Genomic DNA, 20340 nt, shown 5'->3' on the forward strand with positions numbered 1-20340 from the left:
AGGAACTTGTGCTGAGTTTGTTGATAGAACTCTATGAAACTGCCACACCTGCCGCTCCTTGTTATGACTCAACGTGCGTAAGGTTATAATTCACCTGGGTCTTGCACACTCATCACAAATAAAATTCCATCTGACATGCCATCCTGCTCGTGGAAATCAAGACATAGCTGCCATTGTTCAACAGATATGTTCTTTTTGATACATTTGATACTTGCATACTTCTGAGCATATGGTGAAATAAGTCACACAGAAACTAACAAAGAAAAGTGTTTGCCAGTCTCTTGCGTTATCCAATGACTAAACAACTGTCTGAGCAATTATTGACCCTGTTCACTTCGTTGGAAAAGGGAAGGAATGTTCTCCAAGAAGAAACAGAGAAGCGAAGTGTCAGATGTGCTTTAGTGGTATTTCAACACATGATAGTTTACTTAAAGACATAACTGAAGTGTACTTAAAGATTTTACGCCCTGTCTTAAACCCTCCTCCAGAAAAAATGGTGTACGTATTTCTGTACTTCCATGAGTTGGTGGACTGACTTGAGTGATTGTACTGAATTTTCCACCCCAAAATATTGTCTTTTCACGACATTCTCTCTTTACATGAGTATATTACTTTTGACTTTGACAATGACTGCTTTGACTAACTAACCCTAAAAGCACATTATACTTTAAATGGATTGTGGCGAGTGTCCTTACTACAGGTATCACTGTGTGGTACAGTAGCGCCACACTATGGGAGAGGGGGGTTCTCCAGAGGACTATTACATCTTCAGAGAGGATCATAGGAACACAGCTACCCCCTGTGTACCCCACACCCCCCACCCCCCGCTGCAGGGACAAACTGCAGGCCTTTCTCAGAGATCCGTGGACACTCTCTGCTTAGGTGGAGGCAATCCAGACACCAGCTAAGATGCCGACCAGACAGGATCAGAACAAACTGGAAGAGCTTCCACAACAGTTTCTTCCCAGCGGCTGTCAGACTACTTGTGAAAGACATTCAGGCTGGAATGAAATACCCTGTCTATTATACTATTTACTTTTGTGTATGTGAGTCTTTCATTATTATTCTTTTGTTGTTTTTGCATGCATACGTAACTGAGAGATCCACACAAGAGTTCCAATGCCCTTGTTCACCCTGTACCTAAGCAAATGGCAAAGTATTTGGATCTTGAGTCTTGAAGCCTTGGATTATACAAATATCAAAACAAGCCAGCAAATGTATCTGCAATGAATCATTCATAATACGCCTGGTTGCGATGGACTGGTCCCATTGGCATCCATAAACCTGCAGGAACATGCCTCGAACGTCAGAGCCTCACTCTAACCGAGCAGTTAAATACTGCACACTAGAAATGTAGTGCAATACACAGAAATCATTCAGAGCTGACCAGGCTGACACAAAACAGCTATGCCAAAATGCCTAAGCTACAAATTCAACGACCTCATCCCCAGTGGATGGAAGACAAGAAAGTAAGATTGTTGTTTTGGGGGGAGAACAATGTGAGAGTAAAGATTTTGAGTGGAACAGGGATTGACATTACAGGACAAGAATGGGGATAGAAAGCTAGGCAGATTAAACGGAATTTTGTTGTACACTGTGAATAGATCATGTTCTCTCTTTAATGTTATGTGTAGGGAAACAAGAGCAACAAAGACAGAATGAGAGAGGGAAAATGATCTTCAGTTAGCTAGTCAAATGACAATTTGTTCTGTTATACTGCATAGACCTCAACTCAGCTTTAAATGTCCATTTGTGTATCGCCAGTGGTTAAACCAGTATTACATAATAGCTCCTCTGGGCACCTAGAAAACTTCCAATACAGGGTAAGTCCCTAAAATCACGCTGTGTGAGGTTTAATCAGAAAATGGACTGACCTTTCACTGTTGACCGTCACAGGTTTAATGTTCTGCTGAGAAGAAAGGGGCAGAAAAACAATATTAAGTGCATCCTGGTGCGTAAAATTACAGAAAACTCCTTGCGTGTCGACAGGTGAGTTACAAAGAAGCCAACAGGAACAATACTTCTGTGTTCTCCTGTCATATACAGTTCAGAACTGTACAGTTCTCAACCGCAGAGTTGAAACAAACTTCCCATTTCCTATTATTTATGTGATTTCTTTTAATGTGGCAGGTCTACCAAATGTCAAAGTGAGGACAACGCATCTCTGGGAGAGCTATTGAAGAACAAATGTGACTGAATACTTCAATGAAAACAAACACTCACTTTTATGTCTGTTTATGTCTTTCTTTGTTAACCATCACTTGTATGCACTCATCGCTTTCCTCACTACAGACTACCTTGCAGCCTTCAGGGAATTTCTCCAGTCTGAGTTCAGCGAGGAAAACATTGAGTTTTGGCTGGCGTGTAGAGAATACAGAGAGTCCACAGCACCGGCCCACCGCTTCCTGAGGGCCACTGACATCTACCAGGAGTTCCTCCATCCAATGGCTGTGAAAGAGGTCAGGCAAACAAAGGAAACCAAGCTCTTCCTTCACACTGAATACGTCATAGAGACTTCATGGCATCTGAAAATGACTGAATAATGACCGAATAAAAATCTGTGGGTTTGTGACGAATGTAAACAGATGTAAGATAATGCTGTGTGATACGTGGTGAAGCATATGCACATACTAAAGAAAGAGCTGCCAGATAACTACCTTCCAGTAACTTGTCACCATGCCACTAATACTGTTTTAAATTACCGGTAATTATGTTGGTATTTGTGGTATGTTTTAATATTTTGGGGCACTTCCACCATCATTATTTCATGTAAAAATGTTCTTGCTGGTTCTTAAAAATGTGTATAGGTTGTTCAACATATTTCAAATATTAAAATATTTACATATTTCATTTCCAAACTGGCTAACGGCTGTCTAATGAGACACACGCAATTTCACTCATGGTGATTTCCCTGGATTTGACCCACAGGTCAACATTGATCAGTGCACACGGGACAAGGTCAAAAGGTCGATGGCCGAGACCACCCCGTGGTGTTTCGACGAGGCTGAGCTCCACGTGCTCAGACTGATGGAGAGCGACTCCTGGCCGCGGTTCCTGCGCTCCAGTGCCTGTGGGCGTCTCAGAACAGAGGGCCTTATCTGGAATTAACCTATGCTAGTAACATTCACTCAGCAACAGGGCTCCAGTGCCTGTGGGCGTCTCAGAACAGAGGGCCTTATCTGGAATTAATCTATGCTAGTAACATTCACCCAGTAACACTCCAAAAACTCATCACGGAGTTTTTAGGCAGCAGCAACCAGGCCGCATGAGGAAGGAAGTCAGTGGATGACACACAGGGGACCTGAGGAAATGACGGTGCTACAGAAAGCAAAATAACCGTCTGCAGTATGCAAGCCAGGGCCTTATCACAGATCTTGGCTATAGATGGTTGTGACATTTGCCTTTGCTTATCATCTCTGGCCCTCCTCCGTTATGCCATATGCTTGACTTTCCGGCAAACACACCAAGGTGCATTGTTACACAAAAGGCCTCATGGCTTGGTGATATACTATGGCTTTTCTTTTTACAGGCTCCTCAGAGATTCACACTTTCCTTTAGCTATGTATTTAGAATGAGTTTCATTTCCCATATAAGTTTAATTTACCAAACCAAATCCTTAAATCTTTATCAGAAATAAATTGACAAATGGTTATTTTTAAAAAGGTCTTGTGATGACAATTTTCCATGGCTTGTATACTTTTTGGTCACATGACTGATGCCATCTAACTGATGTTAAGCAGGGGCGTTAAGGGGGGCGACACCATCACAAAATGGGAAAATTGGCGGCATCAACCTTTGACACTGTTCAGTAAAAATGACATCTTCTGGTGAGTGAAGAGCCTATAAAAGGCAATCTTAAGGATCTAAAAATAAATGTCAGACTGACCTAAAATTCCACCCACAGATGTAATGTCATCAGGGCACCAAGGCATGGATAATCTCTCTGAATGTGCCTCCTTGTTAGGAAAGCCATGGCACAAGCATTATTTTTCACGGGCGCTGTAACAAATGTTTCTATGCTACCCTTTGATGACTGCAAAAATGTTTGTTGCCCAAAACAAATGAGTTGTCATTTATTGTGTTTAGCATGAAATAAACAGCTTGTTTAAAGTGCATTTTTGAGATGACTGGGTGTGGTTTTTGCGTGTTTTTCCATCATAACAGTTGTGTCATGGGCTATATTTCTATTTCTCCATAGAAATATAGTGTGTGATTACTCGTGGGGTGATGTGCCGCTATCCTCCTCATTGAGATCAAAGCAATACATACATCTCCTCCCCTCCTAGATGATCCAATAATGAATTGTATCACCGAAGACGCCAATGTGGACCCCCTCATGGCCACAATCTCAAAATTCCTATATATTTTTTTTTTATTGAAAAAATAATATAGTAATAATAAAATGATAATAATAAATATATATTGATTGATAATAAACACATAGTAGTCTGGTGACACCACAGACAGAGCCTGAGAGGGCCCACTGTGCTGTGCTGGCTTCAGACTTACTCTGTCCCAACCAAAAGGGTAGTAGGCATTCTCAGTCTGATTCAGCGCTGATTGTCAGCTGAGAGCACGCAAAAGGAACTGCGTCTGATGTGTTTGGTGTGGTGGATGAACGTCAAAGTACAAACTGTGTTGTGGAACACATGCAACAGGATCCCACTTGGTGACGGAGGTTGCCATCCTTGCAAACGGCCCACACCATGTGCCGTCAACCAGCTGAGCCATCAGCCACACACAGCCTACTCGTGTTTTCCCTAAACCACAACTGTTGCCATGGCAAACAAAGGAGGAAATGAACAAGTCACAGAGTACAACTTCAGCTTCTCTGTCTGAAGCACAGAATTACTCAGGGTCCCTCACTCAGAGAGAGAGAGAGAGAGAGTGAGAGGAGAGAGAGAGAGAGAGAGAGAGAGAGAGAGAGAGAGAGAGAGAGAGAGAGAGGGCAATGATGGGATTGGTCAGGGCTGTTTTTTTTTCTTCTGTCTCCAGCTCTTGATGTTCCCCTGAAAATGTGAGCTGTCTATATGTGGAAGTAATGAGTGTCCATTGCTAATGGTTGAATGCATGTGGCCATCTTTGGGCAAGTTTGGAAAGAACAGGTTGGCCTCAGATCTGACACGGCATGACAGACAGGAGATGACTGCCCAGGTGTGAGAAAAACTCATACAGCAACAAGATCACATGTAATAACAGCACATGCACAAGACAAAAAATATAAAAACATAAAGTAATGGATTTTATGATATTTTCAGGTTAGTATAGGTTGATATACAGCCCTGTGAAATAGTACAGTGAAATAATATTGCAGATCTTTTCACTTTCATAACCAAAGCTTTATAAAAGGTGAAAGACAAAAAATGCAACTTGTAAAAAGAGCTTAGTTTCTTTATTTGCTGCTTGAAGGTTTATGTACTCTCCAAAACATGAAAGGAAGATGGTGAACCCTCTGACAACGTGAGCATTAGCGTTAGACCAAGGTGTCCACAAGTGGCTGTCGTCAGAAACAGATAAAGTGTGTATGAGAGAGAGAGAGAAAGAGAGAGAGGAAAAGCAGAGAGAGAGAGAGAGAGAGAGAGAGAGAGAGAGAGAGAGAGAGACTTCCTCTTTTTGCTGTGGTTCGTCAAGCACCAGTAAGTGATGTTCATTACCAACCGCTAGCTATTGTGACACTGGATATAAAAGGGGAGCAGGAGGCAGGCGACAGACCTGTACACCAACAACAGACACAGCATGACTTCAGTCAGGACCACGCGCTGGTGGATTTAAACGCACAAGCCCTCCTCTCCCTAACATGCCAAGCCTAATCACAGAACCACTGACACCGCTTTTTAACATGGAGAGAGACGACCGCAAGAGAAACAAGAACATGTGAGTATTTTTTCAAATAATTCATTTAAATTCATTTTGCTGTTTAATATGGAAACTGGTACTTTCAAGTGTCATCTTTATATGCCTATATATACCCTTGAGGAGCATAGACCCATTGGTGTGATTCTTTTTAGAGTTGATGAGATGGATGTAGTTAGTCAACACAGGATTCCTGTAAATGTGTGTGGAAACGTATCTTCTCTTAGACTGAGTATGATTCTCGATTTGATCCCACAGTGGAAAGAACTTGATGTGCCGACTGCAGTGCATGTTTTCACACTCATCAACCCCTGAGACGTAAGGAGCTAAATAAGTTTCTTCTTGCCATAGTTTTCCACCTGTGACATGATGTCATGCTACCACAAAGAGGATATGTGTATGTGTGACTGTGTCCAGGATATATCTTATGGTGGCATTAAAATTCATTCAAATTTGCCATGTCAAACGTGAGAGCTGGACTCTAACAGTGCACACATTCTCAAACTAATTGGGCGACCTCAAAGGACACAAGGACGCAATGTAGAAGAAATAGCTCGGTCCAACGAGACCTTGGGTTTACTTTTAGACACATTCTCAGTGCTTTTTCAGCTCTGAGCTTAACACATAAATGTCATTTGCCTTTAAACTAATTATATCTGTGTAATCAAAGACAGTTTTTTTCCACTCTCAACAGGAGGCTAACTTTAGAGGAGACACAACAATGGACCCAGTCTCTTGAGCGACTACTTGATTCAAAATGTGAGTCTAACTTCTTCCCCAAGGCATGAGTACCACAACATGCTACTGCTGTAGTAGCTGCCAATTGCAGTAAACAAAAAGGCTGTGTGACTGCACTCAGAATAAAAGATCTTAAACGCCAGTAGTTTTTAATGTAGCACTTAACACCAAACCTCTTTTTTCAAATTTCATTTCATTGGTTTCCAACAGATGGCCTAGCAACGTTCCGAACCTATCTGAAATCGGAATTTAGCGACGAGAACATTGAATTCTGGCTCACATGTGAGGAGTACAAGAAAATCAAATCTTCCTTCAGGATGACCTCAAAAGCTAAGAAAATCTACGAGCAGTTTGTGAAAGCTGAGTCTCCTAAAGAGGTACCTGCAGCCGAGGAATGCTGTCACTGGATCCATGTCAGACATTCACCTTAAACTCCAGTTCACAAATGACACAAGATCTTTAATGTGTTTATGTGTTTTTTTGTCATTCAGATAAATATTGATTACCACACCCGAGAACAGATCAAAAGGAATGTGAAGAACCCCACAATACACTGCTTTGATGAAGCTCAGAGGATAGTGTATGGATTGATGGAGCGGGATTCCTACCCCAGATTCCTGAGGTCGGACATGTACAGAACCTTACTGGAAAACCTTGCTGCTGATGCTGTCAAAGGCTGAAGAGGACCACCCCTCTTCCCACCCTCCCACCTCCCCCCGAAAGAAAACGACAACAACAGAAAAAAAAAGAACTGGACATTGGGTTTCCAAGAAACCCAGAGAGTTGCTGCTGAGAGACAAGACAGAGCAATACCCCTAAAAAAACACAGACAGATCCACACCACTACCACCCTGATGGTCCACCAAAACCTCCAGAGCCAGGGAGGTTGGGGGTGGGGATGCTGGAGTGGAAAGCCCCAGAGCAGGTCCGGATGGTGGCTGAGACAGTTTCGGTCCAGGACAACCAACCACTTGAGGGCTCCCAGCCCAGCAGTAGAGTGCGGCTGCAGTCTGGAGGCCTGGAGCATGTGGCCCGAGTCGTCCCTTCTCGCGGAGGTGTTTCCTGTTGCCTCTGATAAGGACGAGGAACATTTCTGCAGCCCATCCGGTGGTTTGCGAAGCCACAGCGCAGGCAGCTACTGTAATCAGCTAATCAGAGTAGTCACAGCCATCAGGAGAGAAACATGTCTGCAACCATGACTCTTCATTATTACCCTCTATACTTTTTTTTAAATATCCATTTTATGAACACTGTCGCTCTTCTTCCCCAACTAGGTGCACTATGACCTAATGGAGTGATCCAAGGTAGTGACAGTAGAATGTGTTTCACTGATGTCAGAGTTTGAAGTCTTTTTTGGCTTACATGCACATACTTTAATGATTGGACACTAAAGTGTCATAATATTTAAAACTGAGGTGGGAATTATTCAAGCAATTCTGCTACCAAATATGAATGGGATGAGCTGATTTGGTGGCAAGATTTAGTGACAAGATTCCACCCTGTACATGAATGTAGTGCTATTTATTACCCACAGCCACTGGTTGGATGCTGACTTTTGCTGTGTTTCTATGTATCAAATGTAATTATAAATAAAGTTTAATTTATTTTGAAACATTGGGATTATTCATAAATTAGTGTAGGGAGCGTTTTTTAGGGGATTTCATGGTCTGCTTGTCACAAGAGACATGATTAATATCAAAGAGCCTTTTAAGAAATTTCCATTGTGTTTCGAAAAGAGGAAATTGACATTTGAGACATCTCTCTTGTCACATACTAAGTCGTTTGAAGAGGTGGAATGGAAAATGTCACTTCACCCCACCTCTCTTAGGAATGACAGGGCACCTGAAACATTCCTCACAGTTTTTCGGTCATTTACTCTCTAGAGCAAAGTGTAAAGACAATGTATTATACTATCAACTTTAATTCCTTCTGAAAGTAAGCTCTTACAAAAGTGAACAGGGAATTTTTGAAGTTTCTGTTCTGCAGTTTCAGTTCTTAGAAATCACACACGCACACTAACTGGAGGTTTGTGGGGAGCATCTCTTCTTCCCATAACTATCAGTCCTGAATGATTAGTCACAATATGTGTTGACATCCTCATTTTACTTACTGAAATGTCTGTAACACAGGATAACAGCACAGTTGCAATGAAGTCATAAGTACACACATCCTATTTCATTTTGCTAACATATTTAAAACGACACGGTTCGGTCTCCACATTTAAATCAGTGTCTGAACAACACATCATGAAAACTATGAGAAGCATTTGCGCTGAACACAATAACAACCCAAAAGGGTGACCTGCACTGACATCAATTCCTTTAAGTGAATTAGGAGGTCTATCCCTGTCTCACTTAACACCTGTGCCAGAGATGAATCTGGCAGATGAACCAGTGTACTCCATGTCCTATTAGCTCACTAAGGAGTCCCTGTGCAGGACAGAGACTCATTGCTGGGAAAGCCCCCCCCCCCCCCCCCCCCCCCCCCCCCCCCCCCCCTCCCACCCAGGCACCATGTACACACTTACTGGACTAGAGTCAGTGTTCTTAGTGGAAACTTGGCCTCAGTCAAGTTGTTATCTGCTTCAGGACAGACTAGTGTTTACATAGCACAAGCTGGACATAACAGACCATGTGTCTATGAGGAATACAGTGCTGCTTTTGAACCAAACAGAGAGGTCAGTGCGCACACCACACTGCGTCACGCAACAGTCTCGATGGCAAGAGATACAAAAGGAGAAGGAGGACAACTGTATGCAGGGAAATACGTTTTTTACAGCTTTGGCTTTGCGTCTAGGCAAACTGATGCAAAGGCATTATACACACTGTAAAAATAGGGTTGCCCGGGTAAACAGAGCAAATGCCATATCCAACTCTCTTGAATAAATGTCTTGTTCAAGGTCAACTAAGCCTTTACCTGGACAAAATGAAGACGTGAAAGAGATTTTTATTTCTTCTTTGTTGTACCTTCATAAACACATGCTTTGCAAATTGAATGACCACTGGACGACAATAACTAAAGTTTGTTCTTTTGTCCAGCATAATGCAGTGGGGAAAGCGGTATGTCACAAGCTCTCCGGAATTGGCAACAAGAAGCCATTGTGCAAGCAGAAGAAAACTGTTTTGCAAAGGTCAGCGCAAGAGTTGAAGTAGACATCCGTCCAAATGTACAGCAGACCTTTGAGAAACTTCCTAAGATGAGTGAAAGTACATGACAGGTGATATCTATGACTACCCTGTTAGCACTCTTGGGTACCCATAATACGTTATTATTTCTATACATTATAGATATAAATGTTCTATACATTTATAACATCTGTTTTCTGCAGTATAGTAAATTAATGTATTATAAAGATATCTAAGATTGCCTGACATTGGTTTCATCAGAAATATTATAAATATGTCAATTGATTATTTTTGTTTACTCATTGTTGCAACATTAAATGCATGTAGCCGCCTTATACGTTTTCATTAGAAAATATATACACAAAGATGCAATGTTATGAATGACCTCATTGTGTTCATACTGTGTCTTTTAAGGCTTATGCTGCAGCCCAAAATGGTTTAAAGCTCACTGCAGGTCTAAATGAACTGTGTCCATAGTTTCCACAGAAGTCATGGCATCTGTAAAAACTTCATCACTGATCTAGTGGCGGTACCACGAATGAGAGCAATTGAGAGAGAGAGAGAGAGAGAGAGAGCGAGAGAGAGAGATGATTGATTTTTAGATATTTTTCAAATAGCACATTTTGGAGGTGTCTTGCAAGTGTTCCACCGTATCGTCAACAGGCCAACATTAAATCATTTTGCATGATCAAGTAGAGGATCTCTTTCCTTACTGAAATTTATGAAAATACATATAATATGCGCCCATAACACTGAAGCAATGATCAGGTATATTCAAATCCACATTTGCATGCACCTTATGCAAAGTGCAACATTTTCCACCGTCAGACCTGCTGTGTCCCCCATGTGCAGCGTAAGACAGATGTCCATTCAGGTCTAGACCTGTGACGACAAAACTTAATCTTATCACCTGAGAGAACAAATGACTACCACCATGTAAACACACAAAATGAAAGAACTAAGGTCTGTCTATCTTGTCTGTCTGTCAACAAATTATGAATGCCACTCATACATTCACACCGTTTTATTTTTAGATGCATAGTTGTGTTAAAATAGAGGACTGAAGTATGCATTTGAGGAACTTCAAACTGGTTTGATGAGTAACAGCATTCCTATTTGCTTATATCCATGAAACGGATGTTGCATCATGAGAAGTCCTCAAGGTGTGTATCCATGGTGTTCAGTTTATCTGTTAAACATATTGGATCACTTTTTATTTACTTAAATAAGGCGTCTACCGTGGCATCCGTGGCATAACTTTTTTTTATTTGATTTAACACAAAGGGACAGTGTACAAACTCTCCAAAGGCTGGTGTGTAGCTAAACGCTTATCCTCATTGTAAGGTCAGTTCTATTTATAGTCCAAAGGGTCACTGCCAATATCACCTCAATGCTGCCAGTTATATTCAATTCCAGATCTTGCCAAATTACATTGTACCTAACAGTGAATGTTTGTGTATATGTGTATGTGTGTGTGTGTGTGTAAGGTGTTTGAGTGTGGGTCTGTGTTTTAATACACCAAGGTAAACATTTACACAGAGCAACCAATCAGAATGGCAGATCCGGCCCAGCCCGACCAACCCTTGCCGACGTAGCAGGGCTGTGCATAAATATCCGTCATGACTGCAAGGGAGATCAAGCTTTGATTTCAACAGCGCCTGAGCAGCCTCTGAACCATGAGAGAAGCCACTGTGTGTTTGAGAGAGATGGCATGCGTGATGTGTATAAATAGTTCCGATATCCACATGGACAAAAATGCAAATAAGTAAGTAATTTGTTTTTTATGGGCTTTTAAAGACTTCAGAATGTTTTTCATTCACCAATTACAACTTCTTAAATAATTACTCAATATATGATGTAAGTACCTCATAAGAAAATGAACAGCAATTTAAATTGTTTTATCATAATTAATTACTAATACTAAATACTATTTATACATTAGTAACAATGTTTGGACAGTGGATAATTAATGGTTTACTGTACACACAACACAAATGATCCATGCTGTTTTGGACTAATTCTTTGAATATTGTTAATGCTAACAGGAATAGAAACTGGAGGACACGATTAAGCTATTTACTGAAGAACTCAACTTCACCAAGAAAAAGATATAACAAGTAAGGCAAAAACCTATTTCCGTATTTGTTACCATTGTGCTTTGTAGAGTTAACTTAATTCCTGTAACATTCCCTAACATCTAAATTGTGTCCTAACAGAGACTGTTAAAGTGCATGGGCAAGTCATAGTGAATGATGCAATTCATTTACGTGTATCTTATCACAAGTGTGTTTTTTTCCATTGCTCAGGCCAACAGTTGATGAGCTGGACCAGTGGGCCCAGTCACTGGACAAACTACTGAGTAGTAGATGTGAGTGATACATGCTTTTTATTATCTCTCCTTATCTCATTTACACAAGGTGCTTGCATTGCACTTCCTATGCACGGGGTGGGAACACAGCTTCATCAGAATGTAACCTGAGATTATGTACACTCTGCTTAGTTCTGATAAGATTCGTCCTTCTCCATCAATTTAGATGGGAGAATCGCCTTTCAAGTCTTCCTAAAGTCAGAGTTCTGTGAGGAGAATTTGGAGTTTTGGCTCGCCTGTGAAGACTTCCAACAACTAAAGTCACCCAACAAGCTTGCCTCTAGGGCCAGAAGCATCTATGAAGAGTTCATCAAGTGTGAATCGCCAAAAGAGGTACGTTTTAACGCTGCCATTAAATTAGCATAATCCAACACATATAAAACAGTTTGCTAATTAAATATATTCTGAATGATTTTTAGGTCAACCTGGACTTCTACACAAGAGATGCCATTGAACAGTCTCTGCACATCCCATCTTTGTCATGCTTCCGTGCTGCCCAGACCAAAGTGTACGGCTTGATGGAGAACAACTGCTATCCTCGCTTCATCCTCTCCTCACTCTACAGTGACCTCCACACAGTGGCAAAGCAGAGGGACAGATCTTTGAAGGCTCAATGAAAACATGGAGCGGAGATCTGTAGCTGAAATGCTTCCAGCATACTTTTACAATGTTGGGGGTGTTTGACAAGATGCCTTGCAAGGCCATACCAGCAACTGGTGGCCTTTTTTTTTGGTGCAAAATGCCAAATATGGGATGTTGACTGATTCGCCATGCCAGGAAAAGAACACTCAAGTGAGATTTTCCCCTCCACTAATGTTGAATGTGGTCTCTGGTCCGCTGATGTGTGGCATACGACTGTGAACAGCTAACATTTAATCCTGCAAAATCTTTTTTTTTTAATATACTTTTATTTATTTTATATGGAAGGAGAGTTATAAAGATGTCTTTGTTTATGTAAATATGGTACAATGTTTGGGTCTGCCAAGTATTAATGTTTAATCTGTCATAACTGCATTTAGAATTTCCATTGCACCATTTGGCCACTTTCGTTGGCGTTTCCATAATGTACTACATTTGCATCAAGATAAACAGAGTTTTAGTTTACGCACTCCGGGGTCTGTGGGAACTTCTCTGCCAGTGCCACTGAAGAGGACACAAGGGAAATTCCTTTTATGGTTTCACCCACGGAATCCCCCTGATCTTAACGGAGGCAGCTGGACTGCCAGAGCACACTTTTGGATGAAAGGAGTTTTATGTTATGACCTGACTGTATTTTTACCATCAATAATATGTGACGTTGCAAACCAAACAGTTTGTGCTGCTCTATTTTTAACACATCATTTAACATCTGAAAAATAACTTGAACTGATCCAAAGGTTCAATGGGGTAGGTTAGACATTTCAGATTTGCATTGCATGTTACTGACTGAAAGTATGAAATACACATATGATGATCACAGTGGTAAAAAGAATGAGGGAGTCTACAGGTAAACTTTTTTTTATTTTAAAGGTGACACTTAAAGTGAGTTGTAATATTAACACCAATGCAATCAATATGTCCACCAGCCTTTTTATAACATGACAGATAAGGAACAGAAATATTTTTTTACTGGTTGAGTGGATATCCTTCTCAAGCTACCCAAAAATACATTTGCTGACTGCATCTTTCTTCCGAGCACAAATAGGAACAGACTCAAGATCAGACGCAACAAGACCTCAGTGATGTCTGTGTGAGGCTGGGAACATGCTGGCTCTACAGCTCTTCTCTATTTTCAAATCGCTTTGCATACATGAGCTCATCGCCCTGCGCGACACTAAACAGACACCTTCTCTGTTTGACTATTTCTGTCCACTGGCAAAGCTCATATTCACAGAACTGATGAACAGCAGACATGAGAGCAGAACAAATAGCCTAACATACACTAATACAGACCAAACATATCAAATAGTACGTATCATACAGTACCTACTAAATGCCCCTTCAGATGCCTCAGTGTTCTCAAACAGGACGCAAATAGGGTAAGAGCTTTGTTGAGTAGTTTTAATATACACTTCAAAGGAGTTTTTTTCTCCAAACGGTTGGATTTATCTCTTGGCTGTGGTTGCCTTGGTACACCTTATCTTGGCAGCAACCCATCACATTACACAGGCCACACTTATGACTGGAAAAATTGAGCGCTTGGCAACATCAGGAGACGACTTAATTTTTTTTCCCCCCAGGTATGAATTCACGTTTGTTGATGTGCCTCACACATGCTCTATTGTTAAAATTAGCACAAGGAAGTCGACACTTGTTTTTTCCATTCAGATGTTTGTGATTGTGAAACTCTTATCGCCTTCATCTAATGCCACTATAAAAGTGTCCAGTGGTTTGGCTGAAAATGTAGCTTATTGTAAACAAACAGTAAATGAAAACAGATAACCTATTGTTGCACTTCACACATGCAAAGACAAAACAAAGCGGCGAGTGAGCACATCAATACACAGCTCCATGTTGACACACATTCCCAAATAGAGAGGTTGAACATACAACAAAAAAGAATGGTTCACCACCAAGATATCAGGCTGTATGCTGTACCCTTGACATTAACCCTCTTAGACGGAGTATCTACTCTACTAGGAGAAAACAAAACAGGAACAAAAAAATTACAGTCATGCATAACACAAAGCTCTGTGTACCAAGTGACAGTAATAAAAACATTAAAAAAACAGAACCAGAGAAATAGAATAAATCCAACTGGGACCCCTTTCCTGCAATAAACACTTGGCTTCTGAAAACTTCACACAACTTCCAGCTCTGATGTGAATTAGCGATCTGATCTATTTGCATCCGCTGTAAAAACAACCCTGCTGGGATCATGACCCATGTGACTATTGCAACGTTGTGGGAGGTCAGTGAGCGTGAGCAAGCGCGTTTGGACATGTGTGCCTGGTGTCGGCGTGCGTCTTTGGTCTGACCGCGGTGGGCCCACTCATGAGCGTGCGTCACTTCCCCTGTCGACGTCTGCCAAGTTGGGAACCAGTCGTACCGCTCTGTCTAAATCGGTCAGCTTCTTGATTCAAATAACAACTGTAAAGAGTTTCCGTTTGGAGGGAGTTCATCATCTGAAAACCTCTAAAGGTTCTGCTTTCAGTTTTCATGTGACACAGACATCAGCCCCTTAAAGACAAAGTGGCTTAGTCAGGATACAAAAAGTCTAAAAGTCAGCCAATATGGAGTGGAATGTGTATACTTCACATATAATGCACGTCCTTTGCCCTTGTTGAATTAATGCAGTGTAGTCATGACATTGGTAAACACACATGAAGTTCATATGAAAATAATCCAGGTTTATTATCTTTTTTCCTGCATGCATACACTTGCGGTGGATGAACATTTATGTGAGAATGACAGTGACCGTCCAGAGTGCTTGTTCTACTCCTTGTACTAGTATTGGGTGGATGGCTGGGAAGGCGAGAGTGAACCGGCAGGGTGCTATGAACTCAACCACTCTCTTGCACACACACACACACACACACACACACACACACACACACACACACACACACACACAAACACACATGACATGACACGATGATGACGACGGCGAGACATCACTTCGCCTCTTGGATCTTTTTGGCACTTTGTTTTTCCTTTGCCTGGGGGAAAGAACAAAAATAGTTAAGAATGATTTACACATGACTGCAGAATGGTAGTCTTGATTAATTTATAATCCCTTCCTGGAAGATTATGTGAATGACATTTCAAAACCATAGTTGCACAGCATATATTAAATAGTGAGGCTCATTTCTTCCAACACCAGATATGTCTCAAACTGTAATAAAGTGGGTATACTGCCCTCTAGTGGAAAGGATATATACAGCATCCAACACAATTCATGCAGCACCAAAGAAACTCGCATATGGACTGCCAAACTCACTTTTTCCACCAAAGGTATCAACTGCTGATACTCTGCCAGTGTCTTCAGTAGTTCCATGATGAAAGGCAAATAGTTGTGCTTCCTTCGGATGTTTTCAATCTGAAGAGAAGTATGACAGCTTTGGATTACATCTCAATGGGAAAATAGTAAAACAATACATACATGAAGATTTTGTCCTGAAGTTCTGATGACGTTTTGCTGAGTAAAAGCTAGGGCTGAACGATTTGGGAAAATAATCTAATTGCGATTTTTTACCAAAATATTGCGATTGCGATTTAATATGCGATTTTTTTTTTGTATCCTCTTTTTTTCCCAACAAAACAAAATGAATGATTTAAATATGACCAACACAATATTAGATACATTTAGTGTAAAATATTCTTTCCCACATTTTACATTTTTATTTAACTGCTCATTACAGAAACAAGAACAACAAATAGGTGGCGTTGCCACTGTGCATTTAAGTTTTTAAGTTTTTTTTTTTTTTTTTTTAGACCACGTTTTTTAATCGCGAACGTTGCGGTTAGAAAATCGCGTTCTATCATATCGCGATTAAATCGCAAATGCAATTAATCGTTCAGCCCTAGTAAAAGCCCAACCATCAATTCATAAATCATCCTCCATCCTCTTCCATTGCAACATCACTACTACAACAGACACCATCACCAGACAATATCTAAATCAGAACCTACTTTGTATCTCTTGAGTTTCTGGTTCTCCTCCTCAATCAGGAGCTGGTACTTGGCAATCTCGGACTGGATGGAGCTGAATAAATTGCTGCTCTGGTCAGTGTCCATGGGCTCTTCCTGCATAAAGAAATAATATCTAAAAACAATCTGCAAAGACATCCCCAACATTCCTTTCACATTGACCAAGCCCTAAAGTTATCAATAACGATCTATTAACAGACGATCATAACAGCACCATCCAAGTTCTTCACCATCATAGGAAATGATTTATAGACTCTAGTATACCATAGGCTGTGATGAAACATCACATTTCAAACAATAAAAAACAACGTTAAAAACATTTGCACAAGAAACTTGCGATTTGTTGACTGACCAGTCAAGGTGGAAGTGAATGGGACTGGGTTGTGATAGCTGTGGTGGAGGAGGTCTTACCTCTGTGAGTTGGGTCTGTAGTTCTGTGATCTTGCGTTCGTAGATCATTTTACGATCTGAGACGATGGCCATCAGGTTGAAGCGGATTTCTCCTTCACTGTACCTTAAAGACAGAGCGATGGAGAAATTAATTGGAGTGAACTACCTAAGCATCAGATTATCAGGAGTACAGAAAGGCACGCTAAAGGAATCTGGTGCGCTCTCTGTCCGCTAGGGAGACATATATGCCTATATATGGTAGACTGGTATGCTTATTAAATGACAAAATAACATACTTACTTCTGTATTCTTTTCTCAATGACTGGTCGCACTGCGTTAATCCAGTCGTCTTGATTACATACACCTTGAGAGGAAAAGTAACTATGTGAGTGGCACAGCTGTGGCTAAGGCCTTGTCGAGTCTAATCTGCTAATCAGACAGACCCAGGAGTCCTTACCTAACCTCTCAAAAGTTACCCTAATCTCAAAAGTAGACAAACAGAATTTTAACACAACTTTATGAGCGCCTAGTGTTAAACAACACAATATCTGTGGACCCAATACAGTTAGACGCTGGAGAACTTAGAAATGGAGCTCGTCAACATACCGAGGTCTATTGGTCCCTCGCGAAGGCCATCCAGCTCATAGAGTCTGCCGTTGACAGGGACATAGCTCACAAAATGGAAGGCGTCTTCATCTTTCGCTGATGACTTTGCATCAAACTCAAACATCTGTTGTCTGCAAGTGATAAAAAACAGTTATACACATGTTCCTTGGGTCCTTTGATGTAATACTTTATCTGTATTTTCCATTTTCAGTGTGTGCATACAAAGCTGTGAGGGCATTGTTCAATGTTGTTTAGGCACAATGAACAGGCATCACCTTGCAAAACCATTGTGGACTTGACGTATGACTTCAGAATTGCTCAGAGCCAGGCCTTTCATCTGAAATGAAAGCTATTCAAATTACTACCAAAAGGCCTACTTTTATTACATGGCAACAGAAAAAGAATGTAAAAAAAAACAAAAAAAAAACACAACAACAACAAAAAAAAAACACATTTCTAATGTAATTGCTTAAGTAGTATCACACAAACACACTACATGTGTGCGCACACAATGTCTGAGCCACAGGAAAATTCTTTGGAGCAAAAACTTACAGCAGCATCGAAACTTAAGGAGAACTCTTTGAACTCAGTCAATGTATCTCCAAGGAGCACGTCTTGGTGTGTGCAGTTTAATAACACGCTGACAATAGCCTGAGTCGCACAGGCATTGTTAATGACCTGGAAACGCAATCAAACAGATGCAGAATAAAAAACAATTAGCATCCCACTAATTTATACTGAACTTGATGGGTAAGAATCATATTAAGAGAAAAAAGTACATCACACTTAGTTCATTCAAACAGTTAAGCATTTACCTATACTGTTTGAAGGGATATTAAAAACTGTCCCATTGAATTAGTCTGGGCAAAAAGACTATCCTTAGAAAAAAGGAAATGCACAGACACCTGTTTGGCAAAGAATATGTGGTCAAGTCTTGAATCCTGAACAATTGAGCCAGCTGGCTCTTCACCAGGCTGCCACTTGAAAAGGAAAATCAGTCCATGAACAGGCCTGTAAGCGAGAAGAACACAGGAGGACCATATAAAGTTTGCATATGCTACCTTGACATTATATCAAATGATGTATAATGAATTCTGCAATTATGTCAACAGAAGGTGTGTTGTCAAATGGTAAATATCAAACTTTGCTCATGTTTGCCATAAATCTGTTAAGTCTATGAGCGGCTAACATTAGACAAAACTTTGTATCCACTTTATCAGTTTATCCACTTAGTTATTGTCTAGCCATGACTGCATTTGGTTATGTAGTGCTTCCTGAGATCAGACTTTTGTTCAAGGTTTGTTTTCCAATAACTGAACAGAGAACAGTCTCAACTGCCAAAATGTGCAGCCTAAATCACAAAAAGTGTTATCAAACAACATTTTCATGTCACTGAAGACATGTCGCAGGACTGTCACATTATGGAGCTCAAACTGATATTTTGAGGTGGCACTCATAATTAAATCATGATGAAAAAAAGCAGCTCAATTACTTGCAACTACTCTCGGTTACTCATGGACACCATTGCCATAACATGCAAAGCCAACATTAGAGCTGAATTAACTCACTTCAGATTCTCAAAGTTTTCTGGTTCCATACTCCATATCTCCTCCACCTGTGCTCCTTTGCATCCTGTATTGTAGAAAGTAGATGGCGATTAACTACCTTCACATTCTTTTACAACTTAGGATGGATATCTTCACAGGGATGAAAATTATTTTCAAAATGAAGTTGAGTGTTTAATAATGGTATGTAATTAGTACTAAACAAATAACATTCCATCGCATTACAACACAATAACAATAGTAAATGTTAACAGATAACGTTAAACCAGTGGCATAGGACACCAAGCTATTGATGATCCATTTAGATAGCGATTCATTTGCGTTAAACAGTGTCTCCTGTCAATGAATTACAATGTCATGTTTCAGTTTTAAAAGACTTAATCAAACGCAATACGTAGCAACATTTACCTGGGTAAGGAGTTTAACTTACCTGAATCATCCCGACTAGCTAGATTGCTAAAAAGCAATAGATAAAGCCATAGACATATATATATATATATATATATATATATAGCTATATCTGACCGATTTTAGCTATCTAGCTAGCGATTACATTATCTTTATGCGGTTGGTTAAAAGAAAATGCTGAGGCCACCAGCAACAATACACTGGAGGGGGGAATGATATCGTAGAGATTTAAACCAATTGCTGCAGGACAAAGGGGATATGTATACATGCAATGCTTGCCTGTAACTAAATTCAAATGATAGTTAGCATAATGTGCATGTAAAGAGGGCGCTAGCTTGCTAATCAAAACGTTAGCCATCTTAGCCATTAGCTCAGGTTACCCACACTGACTCACCAAATCCTTTTATCAGTTCTGTGAAAACCCCTGGGTCACTTTCCATCAAACACCATTCTCCAGCGCTTCCGGCCATTTCAGAGATGTATTTATTTTCTCAATAAAACCGTTACATATACGAGATAATACTATATTATACAGACTCCAGCTCTTTCAAATTTAGTTGGCTACCAAGCAGTCACGGATAACTACACACGCCGCATAATTCCCGGCAGCCTTTTCGGGTTGCACATGGGACCAATCCGAAGACTTGCTGTGAAATCT

At 40.6% G+C, this 20340-nt stretch overlaps 4 protein-coding genes across 4 annotated transcripts; 3 read left to right on the top strand and 1 right to left on the bottom strand.

Moving 5' to 3' along the window:
• The first annotated feature begins 1407 nt into the window (after positions 1 to 1407).
• si:ch211-117l17.6 (regulator of G-protein signaling 8) lies at positions 1408 to 3108 on the top strand. Its single transcript, XM_042708985.1, has 5 exons — positions 1408 to 1469; positions 1897 to 1989; positions 2131 to 2189; positions 2293 to 2459; positions 2929 to 3108. The coding sequence occupies exons 1-5, from the start codon at positions 1408 to 1410 to the stop codon at positions 3106 to 3108; spliced, it is 561 nt and encodes a 186-aa protein (XP_042564919.1).
• Positions 3109 to 5657: 2549 nt separating this feature from the next.
• LOC105910752 (regulator of G-protein signaling 13-like) lies at positions 5658 to 8203 on the top strand. Its single transcript, XM_012839481.2, has 5 exons — positions 5658 to 5874; positions 6112 to 6171; positions 6548 to 6612; positions 6802 to 6968; positions 7083 to 8203. Exons 1-5 carry the CDS (start codon positions 5798 to 5800, stop codon positions 7269 to 7271), a joined length of 558 nt encoding a protein of 185 aa, XP_012694935.1. The 5' UTR covers positions 5658 to 5797; the 3' UTR covers positions 7272 to 8203.
• Positions 8204 to 11275: 3072 nt separating this feature from the next.
• Positions 11276 to 13393, top strand: LOC105910690 (regulator of G-protein signaling 2-like). The gene is made up of 5 exons (XM_012839418.3): positions 11276 to 11481; positions 11762 to 11833; positions 12023 to 12084; positions 12251 to 12417; positions 12504 to 13393. Exons 1-5 carry the CDS (start codon positions 11393 to 11395, stop codon positions 12699 to 12701), a joined length of 588 nt encoding a protein of 195 aa, XP_012694872.2. The 5' UTR covers positions 11276 to 11392; the 3' UTR covers positions 12702 to 13393.
• Positions 13394 to 13565: 172 nt separating this feature from the next.
• uchl5 (ubiquitin carboxyl-terminal hydrolase L5) lies at positions 13566 to 20311 on the bottom strand. The gene is made up of 11 exons (XM_012839622.3): positions 20077 to 20311; positions 19278 to 19341; positions 18615 to 18720; positions 18262 to 18387; positions 17985 to 18046; positions 17710 to 17840; positions 17404 to 17467; positions 17125 to 17227; positions 16696 to 16809; positions 16004 to 16102; positions 13566 to 15722 (listed from the first exon to the last, which is right to left on the bottom strand). Exons 1-11 carry the CDS (start codon positions 20150 to 20152, stop codon positions 15678 to 15680), a joined length of 990 nt encoding a protein of 329 aa, XP_012695076.1. The 5' UTR covers positions 20153 to 20311; the 3' UTR covers positions 13566 to 15677.
• Positions 20312 to 20340: the final 29 nt, after the last annotated feature.

Source organism: Clupea harengus, chromosome 10, assembly GCF_900700415.2.
Source record: "Clupea harengus chromosome 10, Ch_v2.0.2, whole genome shotgun sequence".
Taxonomy (NCBI): domain Eukaryota; kingdom Metazoa; phylum Chordata; class Actinopteri; order Clupeiformes; family Clupeidae; genus Clupea; species Clupea harengus.

Excerpts from the sequence above, each read along its gene's own strand:
- si:ch211-117l17.6 (XM_042708985.1), top strand. The coding sequence starts at position 1,408 with ATGCCAAAATGCCTAAGCTACAAATTCAACGACCTCATCCCCAGTGGA. Across the intron at positions 1,990-2,130 it reads AACTCCTTGCGTGTCGACAG|GTCTACCAAATGTCAAAGTG; the intron begins GTGAGTTACAAA and ends TTAATGTGGCAG. Across the intron at positions 2,190-2,292 it reads AGAGCTATTGAAGAACAAAT|ACTACCTTGCAGCCTTCAGG; the intron begins GTGACTGAATAC and ends TCCTCACTACAG.
- LOC105910752 (XM_012839481.2), top strand. The coding sequence starts at position 5,798 with ATGCCAAGCCTAATCACAGAACCACTGACACCGCTTTTTAACATGGAG. Across the intron at positions 5,875-6,111 it reads CGCAAGAGAAACAAGAACAT|TGGAAAGAACTTGATGTGCC; the intron begins GTGAGTATTTTT and ends TTGATCCCACAG. Across the intron at positions 6,969-7,082 it reads AAGCTGAGTCTCCTAAAGAG|ATAAATATTGATTACCACAC; the intron begins GTACCTGCAGCC and ends TTTGTCATTCAG.
- LOC105910690 (XM_012839418.3), top strand. The coding sequence starts at position 11,393 with ATGAGAGAAGCCACTGTGTGTTTGAGAGAGATGGCATGCGTGATGTGT. Across the intron at positions 11,834-12,022 it reads CCAAGAAAAAGATATAACAA|GCCAACAGTTGATGAGCTGG; the intron begins GTAAGGCAAAAA and ends TCCATTGCTCAG. Across the intron at positions 12,085-12,250 it reads CAAACTACTGAGTAGTAGAT|ATGGGAGAATCGCCTTTCAA; the intron begins GTGAGTGATACA and ends CCATCAATTTAG.
- uchl5 (XM_012839622.3), bottom strand. The coding sequence starts at position 20,152 with ATGGCCGGAAGCGCTGGAGAATGGTGTTTGATGGAAAGTGACCCAGGG. Across the intron at positions 17,468-17,709 it reads CGAGGGACCAATAGACCTCG|GTGTATGTAATCAAGACGAC; the intron begins GTATGTTGACGA and ends TTTCCTCTCAAG. Across the intron at positions 16,103-16,695 it reads AGAAACTCAAGAGATACAAA|ATTGAAAACATCCGAAGGAA; the intron begins GTAGGTTCTGAT and ends ACTTCTCTTCAG.